At 38.1% G+C, this 15,388-nt stretch overlaps 1 protein-coding gene across 6 annotated transcripts in view; it reads right to left on the minus strand.

Annotated features, from left to right (window-relative positions):
• The window catches only part of RERE (arginine-glutamic acid dipeptide repeats), a 262,953-nt gene that overhangs the window by 95,982 nt on the left and 151,583 nt on the right, over nucleotides 1–15,388 (minus strand). For all 6 annotated transcript variants that reach the window (XM_064525537.1, XM_064525536.1, XM_064525532.1 and 3 more), the window contains 3 exons: nucleotides 11,725–11,773; nucleotides 8,373–8,497; nucleotides 7,344–7,443 (listed from right to left, as the gene is read on the minus strand). In XM_064525537.1, the coding sequence (XP_064381607.1) occupies nucleotides 7,344–7,443; nucleotides 8,373–8,497; nucleotides 11,725–11,773 (274 nt within the window). The remainder of the gene's footprint in view (nucleotides 1–7,343; nucleotides 7,444–8,372; nucleotides 8,498–11,724; nucleotides 11,774–15,388) is intronic.

Raw genomic sequence — 15,388 nt, forward strand, 5'->3', positions numbered from 1 at the left:
CTACATATAGCTCTGCCTCAAGCAGCTTATGCAGTACATCCTCATACAGTAATCTGGGACTCCAGTAACTCGCACTCTTTCTCCTAATGATACAGACGCAACAGCTCCCATTTCTTTGGGGAAAGTGAACTTAGCAGAAAAACTCCAAGCAATAGAGGTGAACACACATTTTTGCTCATCTGCCACAACCAGCTAGGTTTAGAAACAAACACAGGCTTCTGCCTAAAGTGAACTTGGTATTAAGGCATACGGTAGGAGATAGCAGCTCACTCAGCTTGTTTCATATAGCTCTATTTCTTGCATTATGAATGCAAGCACATTCAGAGCGCCAAGGGATCCAAAGCAGCTGCAATATTCATCATTCTACCACAAAGGTGGGGTTTTAAGAAGAAAGGGTTTTTCTCCTAGCCTCTAACTTTGAAGAGCATATCCTTAAATTTTAACTAAAGGCACAGCACAAGTCTTTCAGCTGTAAGAGTGATTTCAGATGTTCCTACCTCCTCAGCTGTGCTGATTCAACTATTTGATAGCTGTGCCAAAAAAATTGCACATGTGAAATGATGTTACTGTAAAGAATCTCTCAAGTGGTAATGTGCTTTGTTTTAAAAAGTGAACAAAGTCACAGAAGCATCGGTTTGGAGATCCCATGAAAGTTTTCATATTCAGAATAGTGTCAAAAACCCCCAAAGACTCTCCTCTATATTTACAAGATACCTGTGGAAATCCTTAATAGGCCTACATCAATCATGCCAAAATTTTCCCACACAAGACTTTCAGAAGACAAAGCTGACACCGCGGGGTAAGAGGAGGAAGAAAAGAAAATACCCGTGAAAATAATAATAATTACTAATATGAAGACATACTGATGGAAGTTTGGCTGTTGTGTGTGTGTCTGTAGGCTCCTAACAAACTACTGTAAAGTCTGTCTATGTTGCATTTTAAGAACTATCACTGTGATACAAGTGCATGTAAGTATTTGTTTTCTATCTCAAAAAAAACCACACGATGCAGCTGCAGACTTACCACTTGCTAAGTTTGCATGTCACTTTTTCACATGTACAAAATCAAGTTTTAAAATGGCTGTTCCTTAACTGATTTGCATACAAGTTCTCCATCATGTAAGAGCTTACAGCATTTTTAACAAGTGCGACAAAAATAGACTGCGTCTGATGTAGCAGCATAAATGAAACTGGAGTAAATTACACACATTCGCAATACATAGACATAACTGTAAAACATGCAGTTACCACTTCTGAATTTTAAGTAAGGAAATTGATTCACATGGCTCTGGATTTAAAAACAAGGGCTCATCCTATTATATTTGAAGGCAAATACTCCTGTAGATTTATAAGGAGCAAGTTGGAAATGAATCTACTGATCCATATGCAGTTGAAATTAGTTTTTCCAGGGCTGAAGGATAATTCTGAAACTTGGGTCTTAAAATGATGCCTGTAAGTTTCCTTGTATTCTTGTTAATTTGTTCTTTAATGCTTCCTGATCTGAGAATTAATAAAGGCGAAACTCAATGTCGTTTTACTTCTGACACCCGACACCCTTAGAAGAACACTAATACATCTTTCCATGACTTTTTTTTTTTTTGGGGGGGGGGGGAAGCAATACAGAACTGCATGGGTAAAGCTTACTCTGAGTGGTCTGACACCGCAAGCCACAGCCTAATAACTGACTTGCATGTTTTGGCACTGCCTGGTTAGATGGAGAATATGGAGTAGACAGGAAGGATGTCCCTCATCCAAGCATTAGGGTCACACCTCCAGTAAGTTCCAAGTCCCACAATGAAGGAATGCTCAAGCATTAAATTTCCTATGTCTCGGGGAAGTTTGCAAAATGAAACACTGGAGCTGATGTTGCAGTATGTAATGCCTGATTGAGTCAAGAGTTGGAGTGCAGGAGGACAAGGATACACAGTCTAAATATAAATACAGAGTTTCACCTGCTTGTCTGAACATGCTTGAATTTGATCCTACTACACAATTACGGTGCAGGGCTGGCGTTACTTTCAGTTGAAAGCTGGAACTCCTCCCCATGCATCATGCATGGGCCAGGCTACCCACCAAGTCCACATATTAGAAAAGAACTCTAAGTGAAACACAGTGGCTTCAACACATTAACTCTACTGCTATTTTAAAAAATACTTTCACAAGATTTTTTTCTTCCTCCCACAGAGGAGGACAAAACAGCAGCAAATGCTTTCCACACTGAACATATCACTAGAGTGGGCCATGCACTTGCAAAAAAATGAATGCTGACCAAAATAAGACAGTTTAATTAAACTGACCTGACTTGGAAAAGAAATGATTTCTAATGGTTTCTACTGAGTTCCAAATATTTCAGTTACCTTGGAACAGACAAAACAACAAGAGGCTGATTTTAAGTCCTGACTCTCCTGCATGATTTTCTTACTAACGATCTCCACAGATATATCTTTTGAATATAGTGTTATTTTTTCTTCTTTTTTTTTGGGGGGGGGGGGGAGCATTGGACAATATCTCGATTATGAAGAATGATCACTGTTCTCACTGAAAGCCCAAAGGGCTAAAAAGGCAAAATATATTAGTACTGATTAAATATAAAACTTTCACATTAACCATGCTGCCCCACAGAATTGCATAATGTTGTTCAACGATTAAAAACAAGGTTCAGGAGTTACTCAAATTAGCATTTCCGTTTCCCTTTTCACTTATTAAGAAACGTTCTGTCTTGAAGCAAAGTGGCTCTTCAGTTTGCAAGGTAAGAGAAACTAGGTAGCTACAAAATAAAAATTAAGATGTTTCCATCATCTACCATTTCACCAACAGCAATGACCTCATGCGTTATGAATCAGTTCTGAAGCTTGGAAAAAAATTAACTGAATCTGCATGTTTTCACTTTACATGACTAATATTTTAAGGCCTACTGCATCAAATGAAACCTCTTGTTTGTGAATGTTAAATAAATCACAACAACACAGCTAGTATTAGAAAGTCAGCCGATTTTTTCAACTAACACTCTTGGTACCTATTCTATGGTGGTGCAACAAAAATGTCTCTTCCTATCTAAAAAAGCAGCATGGTCAAAGACTTTCTGAAAGTGATATGCTCCCCGCCTCTGCAATATGACAACCACCACTCAGCAGGAGGGCAATCATCTCCACATGAAAACCGAAAACTTATATAGCCTTTATTGCCTTCCTAGGCAGCCACAATTACAAATGCAGCACAAAACCTCCAATAGCAAAACCAAGGAATGGGAGTTCAAATTTACCTGTAACATTTAGTAAATAGTCATCTGAAGGAATTGTATTATTTTTATGAAGATACATATGTATGTGCGTATGTATGTATGTATGTATGTATTATGGGGTGTGTGGGTGCGTGTATATACACACATGTTGCACCATGCCCTCCCTGACCTTCATTTCTACTTGGCATAATTAACAATAAACCATTCTGGGGGCTACAGCATCTGTTATTACATAAATAAAACACTAGCAAAGGAGCTTGTCAAGATTGATTTATAATGAAGTGCTGCTCTAAAGTTTAATGGATCTCCATAATAAGAAATCATACCATATCAATTTTTTCCATTAATTTTCTGAGTTACATAGCATAATTTCTAAACAAAAAAGCTTAGCACAACATAAGAGTCTCATAAGTTATTTATCTGATAAATTTGATGTTTGTTTTAAACAGATAAACTACAGAAAGACAAATATGGCACCATATTGTCAGGACAACGAATCAGCCATTTAAACTGTTTTAAGTTGGTCAAAAAAGTAGACATTCATAAGTCAGTCAGATTCTCCTAAAAATATCCCACCTGGTAGTGTGGAACTATCACTCACAAGAAAACACTTCTAGAAAACTTCAAAATGAACTCAAGTATTTTCACTGTTTTCTAAAAATTGACATCAACAGCATTAGTACAGACTGCTTTTTAATACTGGTACATTAGAGTATATTTTCAAAGGGTGGATAAATCAGCAAGCACCACAGAAATCCAAGCACCTTTTAAGAGCCATAAAGGTCAAACCCCCTACATACTTTTTTCCTGGAAATACAACAATCCACGTTCAGGGAGGCTATTTTTATTGAGAACTACATTGTCCAAATATACGGTTGAGAAGTAGTGCAGAGAAGAAGAGAGGTCTTGCACCAACATACACGGAGAAAACTCACAGCTTTTGCTGAAGTTAATACATGTGATGACTGTAAAAGCACTGCTGAGTAAGCCTAGCCACTCCGCATTAAGATGTGATGGGGGTGCGCACACAGGGGGAGTGAAGGAGACAACTGCAAGTTCTGTCAAGCTAGTGTTTTTACCAGTAGGCTTAAAAACCTAGAGAGAGAAAGAGCTACCTGTAAGACAGGACAGTAAGATACATACAGTGTAAACACACAGGATGGGCATAAATAAGACACCATTTTAAAAGCATACAACTTGCATGTCTCAGTCAAAAACATTACACACAAAAAGACAACTGAAATGAGCTTCTTAAAAGAATAAATTTAGAGTTTATATGGTGCTTTTATTTTAGGGGTGTGAAGCCCTTCCCCATTCGGACAATGGATCAGCACTGATCTTCTAAGATAGATGTGCACTAGAAATACAGAGAAAGGGTTCAGAAGAACAGAAATAAGATATATCGGACAGAGCTAAGTCTTAGAGGCAAGAAGTCTGCAAGTGCAACTACAGGTTCCTTAGATTCCCAAGGATTCAAGGGGGTAATTAAAGACGACAGTAAAACACTGTAGTTACATGAATTTTCTGTAGTAGACTTTTATTATAGATGACAAGGGAAAGAAATTCCAAGAGGTCTTTGATGATTACTGGCCTTAACAGGGATGCGAGTTTCTAGGAAGGATGTTATGGAATACTCAAGAGTGGTAAGCCACCAGAACCAGATGGCATCCATCCCAAGGGAAAGGAAGGAAATAAAGTGTAAAACAGATGAGAAACTGATGTGGATGTGCAATACAAACTTAATTTCAATTCTTCTCAACACTGCAAAAAGGTTTAACATGCTGGCTATCTTTAGGAAAGGGACCAAAAGACTAAGATCCATGTATCCACCTTTACCTGAGTTATTCTGAAGTGAACTGTGAAGCCAGCTGAGAAACAACATTCAGTTTTGCAGATGAAACAAAGGGAGACCAACAAGGAAGCATTTAAGTTGGATACAAGAATTTAATCTTTGATTTCAGCTGATTGCTGTATTTAAATAATTTTGCAGAATAATCAGATTAATGGTGCTATACTTATTTTAATGCTATAGGGGCATGTTTTAGATCTTATCCCTATTCCACTCCGGTCTGTTGCAGGAAATCAGACCAAAAAATTGACACACTCCGTTAAACACATGTCAAACAGAAGAAATAAAACAATGAAAGTGGTTTTGGCTAATGTGACATAAGTAATATAATTTGCATGTTAAGAATACAGGTGTTTTAGCTTGATTATAAATATCAAATTATATATCTCTAACCATGGACTTGGCCAGTTACAAACTGGTCTACAGCTTATACACACTGAGCTTTTTTTAACGCCTGAAGTATTTGATACAGCACATAAAAGGGTATCAGAGTTCTGCAATAGCTTCATGTAAGGGGATGCTTTACTGAGAGCAAAGAATCAGTTAAACATATTTAATAGACATCATTAATTTAATAAGAGTCAGTTTTACTCACTTTAATAAAATAACCAGATTATATATATATTACCAGATGCCTAGGATACTATATCCCTAAATGAACAGATAGTTTGTTCTGTTGTAGTGATTATCCTTGATTCCCAATATGTGTAAAACCTTGCAGTCAGGTGTTATAAGAATTTTATAAACAAACAGCTAAAACCCATGCAACTGTAAATAATTACACCATAGCAAACAGAGGCAAAGATCAATATTGTTGTTGGGGGCAGTGTTATTTTACATTAACTAACTGCAGGAGTACAACATACTAAGTTGTTGCTTTGGTGCTATCACTAGATGATTTGTCTTAACTGAAAGAGAACAAGTTACCTGAGCCCCAGGAACTGCGAACAAAGTGATGTATGAGTCACTGTAGATAGTTACAGTGCTGGACACTGAGGCAGAACAGTCTTAAAACTACTTTTAGGAAAGGATATCTTTAAAAATTAAATCTGAAGCCCTACACAGTATCCTCCCTTGGCAGTTTCACAAAAACAACAACAAAAACAACCCCATACTCAACCAAAGCTGCTCCTAGTTTACAGTCCTACCAACTGGATATGGCTCCTTTCCCTATCTAGTGTGATTGCCCTTGAAGTGTTCTACAGGTTTAGCTAGACCCTCATTCAGCAAAGGGCATGTCCTGTCCTTTCCAGAGTGTTCACAAGTGCAAATGATCAGAATGTAGCAAAAAATCATGAAGGCGACAGAACAGAACTCAACTGTTCATACCTCCAAGATATGTTTTGTGGATATGAGGCGACACAAAAAGAGGAAGTATGAAAAACTGCGTACTGGTAAAGTCAGCAGATGTGACAATATGTTTCCTCAGAGCAACACAGCACTGCAGTTTCCTTCCGTGTAACTAAAGATGCAACAGAGGTCAGCTTAGAGATTTCGCTATGCTACTAAAAACCACAGAATGCCAGACACGAGTTTTTTCATCCTGATCCTTAAGATATCATTTCACATATCATTATTTACTGACTGTTAGCGGCCAGGGGCAGGGGAAGACAACCAACCCACACACCACACCACAGTAATTGTGGCTGCACTGAGAGAAACTGCATAAGCGTCTCAAAGTACATATGCATGTATATAAGCACCCAGTAATACTAACTACACATATTATGTTTATGCAAGAGATAATTGTACATATATGCATTGAAGTATAAATGATAATGAAGACTGGATCATGCGTGGAAAAAATTCCAGAGTTATTTCCATATACATGACACTATACATCTGAGGGTATTATGGCAATAGATTTTCCTTGTATGAAATAACTATTATTCTACAGCTAGAAGCTAGCTGGACTGAACGAAAAACCCAATGACCAGGTCAGGTGTCAGCAGAGTAAGTAACATTTCCAGTTGGCGTACTTCACTCGAGCTGCTTCCTGTACAGAACATTCACTCTCTCTGTTCTTACAGCCATCACCCAAAAACCTGTCACTGAAGTTCTGTAGTTCAGATTTTTCAAAATGTTATAGGAGATGTTTGAAATGAAGCTGTGATACCTTAGGCTACTGTTGAACCCATGCTGTGATCCCCAAACCTATTATATCTGCTACGTATTTTATGGGCACTACGTGCCTTTAGTAGTTAAGAAATAAAGACAAAGGTTGTTTTTCCATGCAGTAGTTCCATATACTTACTGTATTGAGTGCGTTAAGCGTAGTGTCATCACGGGAGGCTGCAACGCAACCATCTTCTGTAGATCCTCCATCACACATACCTGCAAAAGCTGCCATGCTCCTTTATAGTTTGAGGAGGAAAAAAAAAAAAACAAGTTTAAATGCTTCAACCTGTTTGATGCACACATGCAATACACAGAGTATTTACATCATAAAGCACAGATTTCAGGGCCTTGCAATACTACAGAAACAAGTACAATGAAGCACCACACAAACATTACCATTTATTATGCAAACCTGAGTCACCTGAATAATTAGTAAATCAGACTTAACAAAAAAAAAAAAAAAAAAAAAAAACCAATCTAAGTGGATTTTATCAATTAAAAAATGTGCACTACAGTAGTGGCAAAACCTTATCAGTATTATGGGGGAGATAACCTGCATGCATGAGGACAGCCTTGCCAGAGACAGCACATGAGTCATTATATTTTTTTAGTTTCATTATGCTAGAAAACTTGGATTGCAGATTCCCCACAATGCTAATTTCTTGCGGATCAGAAGCAATTTATTTACTCACATTCCAAAGTGCTATGAGGCCCACTAATGTAGACACCTGATATTTCTTTGTCTGATTAACCTGCTAGGCAAACCAGAGATCTGTATGAAACTGAAATACGAACTAGAGTTCATTAAAGAAAAATATTTAGTCCTTGAAGGAATCCTATGCTTTCAGGGTTAATCCACTCGTAGCAGTTACTTCCCTTGTTGCACAATACACACTTAATGCTTTTACTATTGTACTAGCATATGCTACTGGCTTTCTGTTTTAAATCCCAAAGTAACAGCCAACGGAGATAGTCTGCATTGGCCTGACATCATCAAACCAGAGCATCCTTGTACCAAACTGATTGTTTCAGTTTGCCCGGTTGACATCTATGCTACAATGAAAAAGAACACGAAGAAGCGACCATAGCCAACCGCACATAGGCAGTGGCCCATTTTTCCACTACGGCGTTCTGAAGACATCAGGACTACCTTGGCTGTAATTACCTTGCTGCCCTAAGGTACATAAGCAAGTCACAGTCATTGACTCCTGGCATCCACACAAGTTCCTCATGCTGCGTCACGGTGTCACCATCTGGGGAAGGAAATGGCTGCAGATCAGGAAGCTTAGCCTAGGAAAAAAAAAAAATGAACAGTACACACAAGTGCTGTTAATAATGGTCAAGCTTTGCATTCCCTGGGATAATACCATCTCATTGATGAAAGATACGTAACAACAGCTGGTGAAGTGATTTGATCCAAGTTTCAGAAGTTTATGAGAAACTTTGTAGTCAAGCGTAGATCTAATCACTTCATCCAAGCATTCCTTCTTTTAGGAGGACAATTCATTTTCTCACCATTACAGAGAGGGTTAGCACCATCTCTCAGTCCACCAGTATCAGAGCCCTTCTATATATATACATGCCAAGCACTATCAACTTTCTGGAAGCACTACAGCTTAGATTTAAACCATTCTGTACTGCATAGGTAGTCCTCCATTTTTGTGTGTGTGTGTGTGTGTGTGTGTGTGTGTGTGTGTGTGTGTGTGTGTGTGTGTGTGTGTGTGTACACACACACTTATATACACACACATTGTGGGGCAGTTTACCCTCAAGCAAGCAAACAGTTTTCACCTGTCAAAAAGATGCTGTTATAACACCTGTTTGACAGGATAAAACATACTGCTATAACACACTGCTATGAAAGGCAGCAAGAATGTGGCTAGCTCAAATGTGTTCCATTTCAATTCCTCAGTAAAAAACTCACACATTTGACATTAAGTTTACAAAGAAGTCCTCAGTAAATTATTAAAACCACAAAGTGAACCAAAGAAATTTCCTGAGAGAGCTCGGTGAAAGGAACTCCACCACTAAATGAGTATCAAACTGTATCTAGAGACCTAATCAGTATCTTTCGTCACCTACTGCAATAGGATAAGATAGCTGAGAGCCTCTTTGGAAACAGCTTTTAAAAACCCTGTAATTACCTCCTATACTTACAACACTAAACATATTTGAGAGGCAATGTTTATACATAACCAGTAATTACAAGCCACAGGTTCAGATGTCTTTCATGTTCTGCTCTTTAATCTGTACTTTATTTTACTTCTTCCCTGGGAAAACCTATGTGTCACTGAACTTCTCTTCTGGAGAAGGATAAGCAAGCATTCTCATCAAGAGATGAGAAATCTCATCAAGAAAGAATCAAGAAATCTCTTCAAGATGGGATTCCTATGAGAGCTATGAATGCTAGTAACCTCCTTCCAGTGACCAAGGTGCTTTCACAAACTAGCACTCATCCTTCTGTGCCTAGGAACATGCTTAGTTACTAGAGTTACTCCTAAGACCACCTCCTCTGGTCATTAATTTGTTAGATTAAAGTTTTCATAGAAGAACATTTAGCAGAGACCCACTAACCACTCTCCTCCTCATATGCCTAAGAATTTTGAGAACAAGCACGCTTCTAAAAAGCGTTTATCTTCACTTGTGTCCATAGTTGCTATTACGATACAAGCAGTGGTTTGAGGCATCCGTGTACTTGGTGTAACAACAAAACAACAGTCCTCTACCCTGCATAGCATGTCCAATTTGAGGAAAAGGAAGGTAACAGCCATTCAACAGAACCAAAGAGCAGGATCTCGGGGTTTTGTTTTTGGATCTGCTACGTTTACCTTATGCTGAGCAAGGTGAGTGGAGGGGAGCAAATCCATACACTGAGTTAACAAAGCTCAGCAAAATTGCAGAAGGGGATGTTTTCGTACTTTCAACAGACTGAATCAGACTACAAAGGAAGGTGATCTTCAATCCTCCTACCTCAGCCAAAATCTAGGAACAGCCATCTCTCTCAAGATTACACCTTATGTTAATTAACAAGATAAGAATACACCCTTTTAGCACGGATACCTGTCAGGAATGTGGATGCTCAGCAGGTGAGCGAAAGGACCACAGAAGTTTAAAATATTGAGCAATCAAAAGTTAAACGTATTCTGATTTAGTGGGGCTTCTTTGTACCTAATTTTTTCCATCAATAAATGTATCTGGTAATTATAACTTACAGTACAAGTGACTAGTACCTGCCAAAATATTAGATGAGACTCTTGAGATGAAAGTTGCTTTGGAGGTACCATTTACAGTACTTGTATTATGACTAACGAAAAGCATCATCGAGGTTTAATTACCAAGAACTTTTTTCTTTAAATACAAAACATCCTCAAGAATGTTATGCAAATTGTGCAAATGTTTATTTTCTCTAGCTGTTTAACAAGATTTAGACCCAAACCTATCACTTAGTACAAAGTCAATCCTACAGGTAGAGGGGGCACTCAGTTCCTGGTGACAGGTCTGACCTCATTAGTCAGAGGCATTTATCACTGAAAGCAGTTGTATGTTAATGTTCTTTAAGAGCAGATTATTTTCAATGCTCACGAAGGATTTCTCCCAAATAAATTAGAATCAATGTCCCAAACTAACATTGAAGTCTTAACCTCATTCTGCTTCCCAATTAACTTATTCAAAATGCTTTCTTAATTTCTGTTTTAAGAACTCAAAATGACTAACGGTACTACACTGGTTTTAAGATTTTTGTTTTTTTAAACTTCTCACAGACAAATCATAAAACTGAGGCTTCTCCATCTTTAAAATCTAAACTTACCCTGTCTTTAAAGGATCAGAAGGTGAAAAGAAAACCTACATTAAAAAAATTGCTGGAAAATACAAATAAGATACTATAGCTATGTAATTACTTCCACAGAGCATGGACATAAAAGATATTTTAATCATGCTCCAAAACTACAGTGCCTCCCAGTTAAAAAGAATTTCAGCTGTGCTTCGTATCACAAGGATGCAAAGAAAAAGGGTGAGGATCAGCTAACCTCTCACCCGACAGGAAGAGATAGTCTGGTAGTGCTGTTAGCGCATGGCAACAGAGGAAGAGGGTATTTAGAAAGAGGTCTGTCCCTAACGACTGCCCAAACTGCTCCACTTATAAACAGTACTTTCATTCCAAGATGACTATTGAATGACTAAATACACAATGGCCCCAATGACCTGTATGGTGAGGTACCACAGTTGCCCGAACTCAATCTAACATGCAAAAATTAGAAGAGAGCATGCAAAAGTACAAGTGTAAACATGGGTCAACTAGGACATGCAAAGTCTCAGACCTGCACCAGACTGACAGCAGACAACTATGAAAGGGAAGGCAAACTTCTAGCTAATCCTGTATTAATGACAGCTATATTAACAGACACACTTAAAAGCCCTGTATCCTCTCTTAAAACACATAAACATCTGTGTGTGCCTTGAACAGATCAAGTGGCTAGAAACATGCCCTTTGGCTATTAAAATACAAAATCCCTTACCTGATGGCTGGGTCCAACTCTGATTTCACCTTGGGTACTGTTTAACCTCCTAGTGTGGGGGGAAAAAAAAGCAGCAAAGAGTAAGAATTACGATTAACAACATTTGGGATGATATTCTGCATGATTCACTTTTGCATTTCTATTGCAAATGGAAGAGAAGCAAAAATGCATTAAAAAAATATATATTTATATATATATATAAAAAATCGGGAATATAACAGCACACACTGCAAATGCCAGAGACCTACGGGACACGCCTGGAGCTTTTGGTCAAGCAGCTTAAATCAAGAAGAGGATAATTCCCTACTATGCCTGTCCTCACAGCAGCAAGAAGGCATCAGGCAGCTGATATTAGGACATGCATCTACCTCCTTTTTGATTGTTTAGATCCCATGCAACACAGTTCAGTGTAACACTGACTTCTAATCAAGATCCTTTAAAAGCCTCTGCAGTCCTCTAAAGCTTTCAACTGCTTTATTCTTCAGTCAGCCAACTCAAAACCCTGCTACGCAGAAACACCTTCCAGCAGGTATCTGACTTTTACTAGTACTATACTCCATTCAATGCCCATTTCAACACTAAACCTAAAATAACGCAGTCCACATGCTAAGCACTATCCTGCAGATCAATACAAAGGAAGTGTCATCTTGCCTTATGAACACCTTTGTGGTGATTTTCAATCTGAAAGAGAAAGTTTTAAATAAAAATGTTTGGGGTAATAATTTTTGAAGAACACAGAACCTTGAGTTACCAGAATCCACAAAAATGATTCCTCTTCTTCCAGTCAGAGTTCATGAAAAAACACCAGTCAAGTGACTTTGGAGCTCACATGCAAAACCATCTAGCTCTCATTTTAAGAAGTTAAATGAATTACTGCTGCTGTTATTCATTTGCTAAGATCACATCGGATATCATCACAGAAGCATGGAAAAATCTAAAAGCAAGAAAACATGCCCTGTAATATTTGGTCAAACGGAAGTAGAAGTGAATTTGATTCATTTCGGCCAAATGGGGCCTCCCTTCTACATATTACGCTTGGGCCTCCTATTCTTCAGCTATGTTGAAAAGATATTTATATCAAAACCTAAAGACTCCAAAGCTATTCTCCATGTAGTGAAGACTATACTCTGAAGAGTTCTGCACTGATTGCACCATTGGTTGGAGTCACCAAAACATCACGTCCCATGGTAGAAAACTCTACTCTTTCTTTCGTGCTGGAAGGACCCTGGCAATAACAGAAGTTAAAGACAGCCAATATAAACCACTATAACACATCTGACCTGACAGCAGTTATTTTTCTTATTAACTTTGAAAAGACTAACTTTAGGCTAATAAAACCCCATCTTTACTACTAGCATCTGTCCTTTCTTTTTCTCTGTAAAATATTATACAGTATAAGCAGCAAAAAGGCACATACCAACAAGAGTATTTACTGGAAATACTGATTTTTCAAGGGCTACAACTTAATACTTTAGGGGAGACTTCACAGACCTATGCTGTAACTTCACATATTCAGCCCTTCTCAAGAGCCAAACCACTACTCTACAATGGCATCTGCACATTTGTATTTGGGCTACTGCATGCAGCTAAAGCCAAAAAGCTTAAGTCACCTTCCAAGACTCCTATAGGATAGCATTACTTAACCTTTGATAACCATATGAAAGGAAATTCAATATTTAGGATAAATATTTTTTCCTTTAAATTGTGCTTATTTAAACACAGACATCTTTTATTTATATTCTACATGTTACATAAAACGGTCCACAAAATTCATAGCCATCATTTTAAATAAAGACAAACCTTTGAATTAAACACTTCAATGACTGCAAGACATTTAAGTGAGTCTCAACCCACTGGCGAGAAACTGTGCACACACATCCATAAACCAAATAGATAACTGTCTTTTAATTTGGCAACAGCAAATTTGAATTAATCTTGCAAGTTGCAGTTACAGCGATTTACAAATAAGCTGCTGCCTTGCAGGGTTTCTTCTGATCACTGTCAGCATAGCAGGGTGAATAAGTGATGAAGAGAAATAATTTCCTTTAAACCATAAAAATTAAAATCAAGACTACCTGTTAGCCCTGTGCTAAACCAGCAACAGACAACTCAAACTGTCAAGGATATCACTAGAAGTTACAAAGGCTATTAGTGTACTTATTGGAGGTTTTTTGAGGTGGTCATTTGCACTTTTATAAACATTTTCATCACAAGTTTCAAAGTACGTTGCAAACTTATTGTAAATTAAACTTCATCTTACTGGCAACTCTGAAAACTTTATGCATCACTGTTGCACAAGGGGGGAAAACTACATCAATTGACACTGAAAGGACTTTATCCAAGAGAACATAACAGGAGGACCTGCCAGACAGGAATAAAAACTGGTTTTGCAAAAACCCAATCCTTATGTTCCGACGTCTAAATGATGCTTCCTTCCTAGGAAGCAGATCTACGCTAAATAACATGTGCCCAAAGTCTCCCGAAAAGACTGAGAACATGTCAAAATGTTTTTCTCTTCTAATGGGTACTTCTGCAAGATATGACCAGACACTGTTCTCTTGTTTTCAGGTTATAGAAGAAATGACTGAACTAGAAAATAAGTTTTATATTTACAGAGTTGAAATGAAATATTATGATATATTTTTCAGCTATGAGGAGTCAGAATTTTTCTTGGTAAGGAATGAAGGGGAAACCGACAACAGAAAATGCTGATGTTCTTGCTTTATTCCCAGATCTCGTTTTAAAGCCAGCATCTCTACTAATCAGTGCAAGTCAAACCCGAAACATGTCTACACAGTGTCAGCCAGGTACGATGCTTCATGCACTAGCCAAAGGCTGCACAAATAGAGTTTGTACCTAAACAAAGTAAGTTTTCTTTTTCTTTAAGTAGAAAAAAAAGTCCCAGAGAGGTGGAGTAATGGCTGCCCTAGCTAACCTCGCTCCCACCCTCTGCCTTTGCTCCACAGGTTTGGACAGTGACAAAAACAAACCTTTATCTGCTCGTCATTCCAGAGTACCTTTCCGCCCCACAACTCAGTGTCCTGAAAGAGGGCTAGCAAGAATATCTCAATGAGGTCTCAGAAAAACACTGCAAAGAGGCTCAACCACGACTGTGGACACGGACTCACTTCAGCATATCAGTCCCAGTGAGCAGAGGACACCGAGACCCGCAGCTGGTTCTGCAAAAGGCATGCTAACAGTCAGCAGAAATAAAGAATTTTTGCATCTCATGACAAAATCATGGAACAGTTGTTTTTCCTTGCATCAAAATAGGAACACACAAAGGTACTATAAAGCTGGAAAATTCTCAACTGTTTACTGGGAAACAGTTTTTCTCTAACAAACTCCCAAAACTACAGACCTGCATCTGAAGAGCAATGTGTAGAAACAAAAGCAGAAGTAGAATCAAAGCTTGAAAAGAAAAGGAAACACATCCCTCACAGGAAGGATCATATGGTTCAGTGGTTAAAACATTACCCACTTCTTTTACCCTCTAAATATGTTTCAAGTACTCAAGTAAGGAACATAATCCTCTACAGCTTTTGCTGTATTGCAAAACTATTGCAGATCCTCAGAATTAACAAGTTTAGCTGAAAAAGCCCAGAATCTTATTTAGATGACCAAGGCCAAGATCTGAGAGTACTGGTGTTGCCAGTGCAAGAAA

Source organism: Dromaius novaehollandiae, chromosome 24 (genome assembly GCF_036370855.1).
Source record: "Dromaius novaehollandiae isolate bDroNov1 chromosome 24, bDroNov1.hap1, whole genome shotgun sequence".
Lineage (NCBI taxonomy): Eukaryota > Metazoa > Chordata > Aves > Casuariiformes > Dromaiidae > Dromaius > Dromaius novaehollandiae.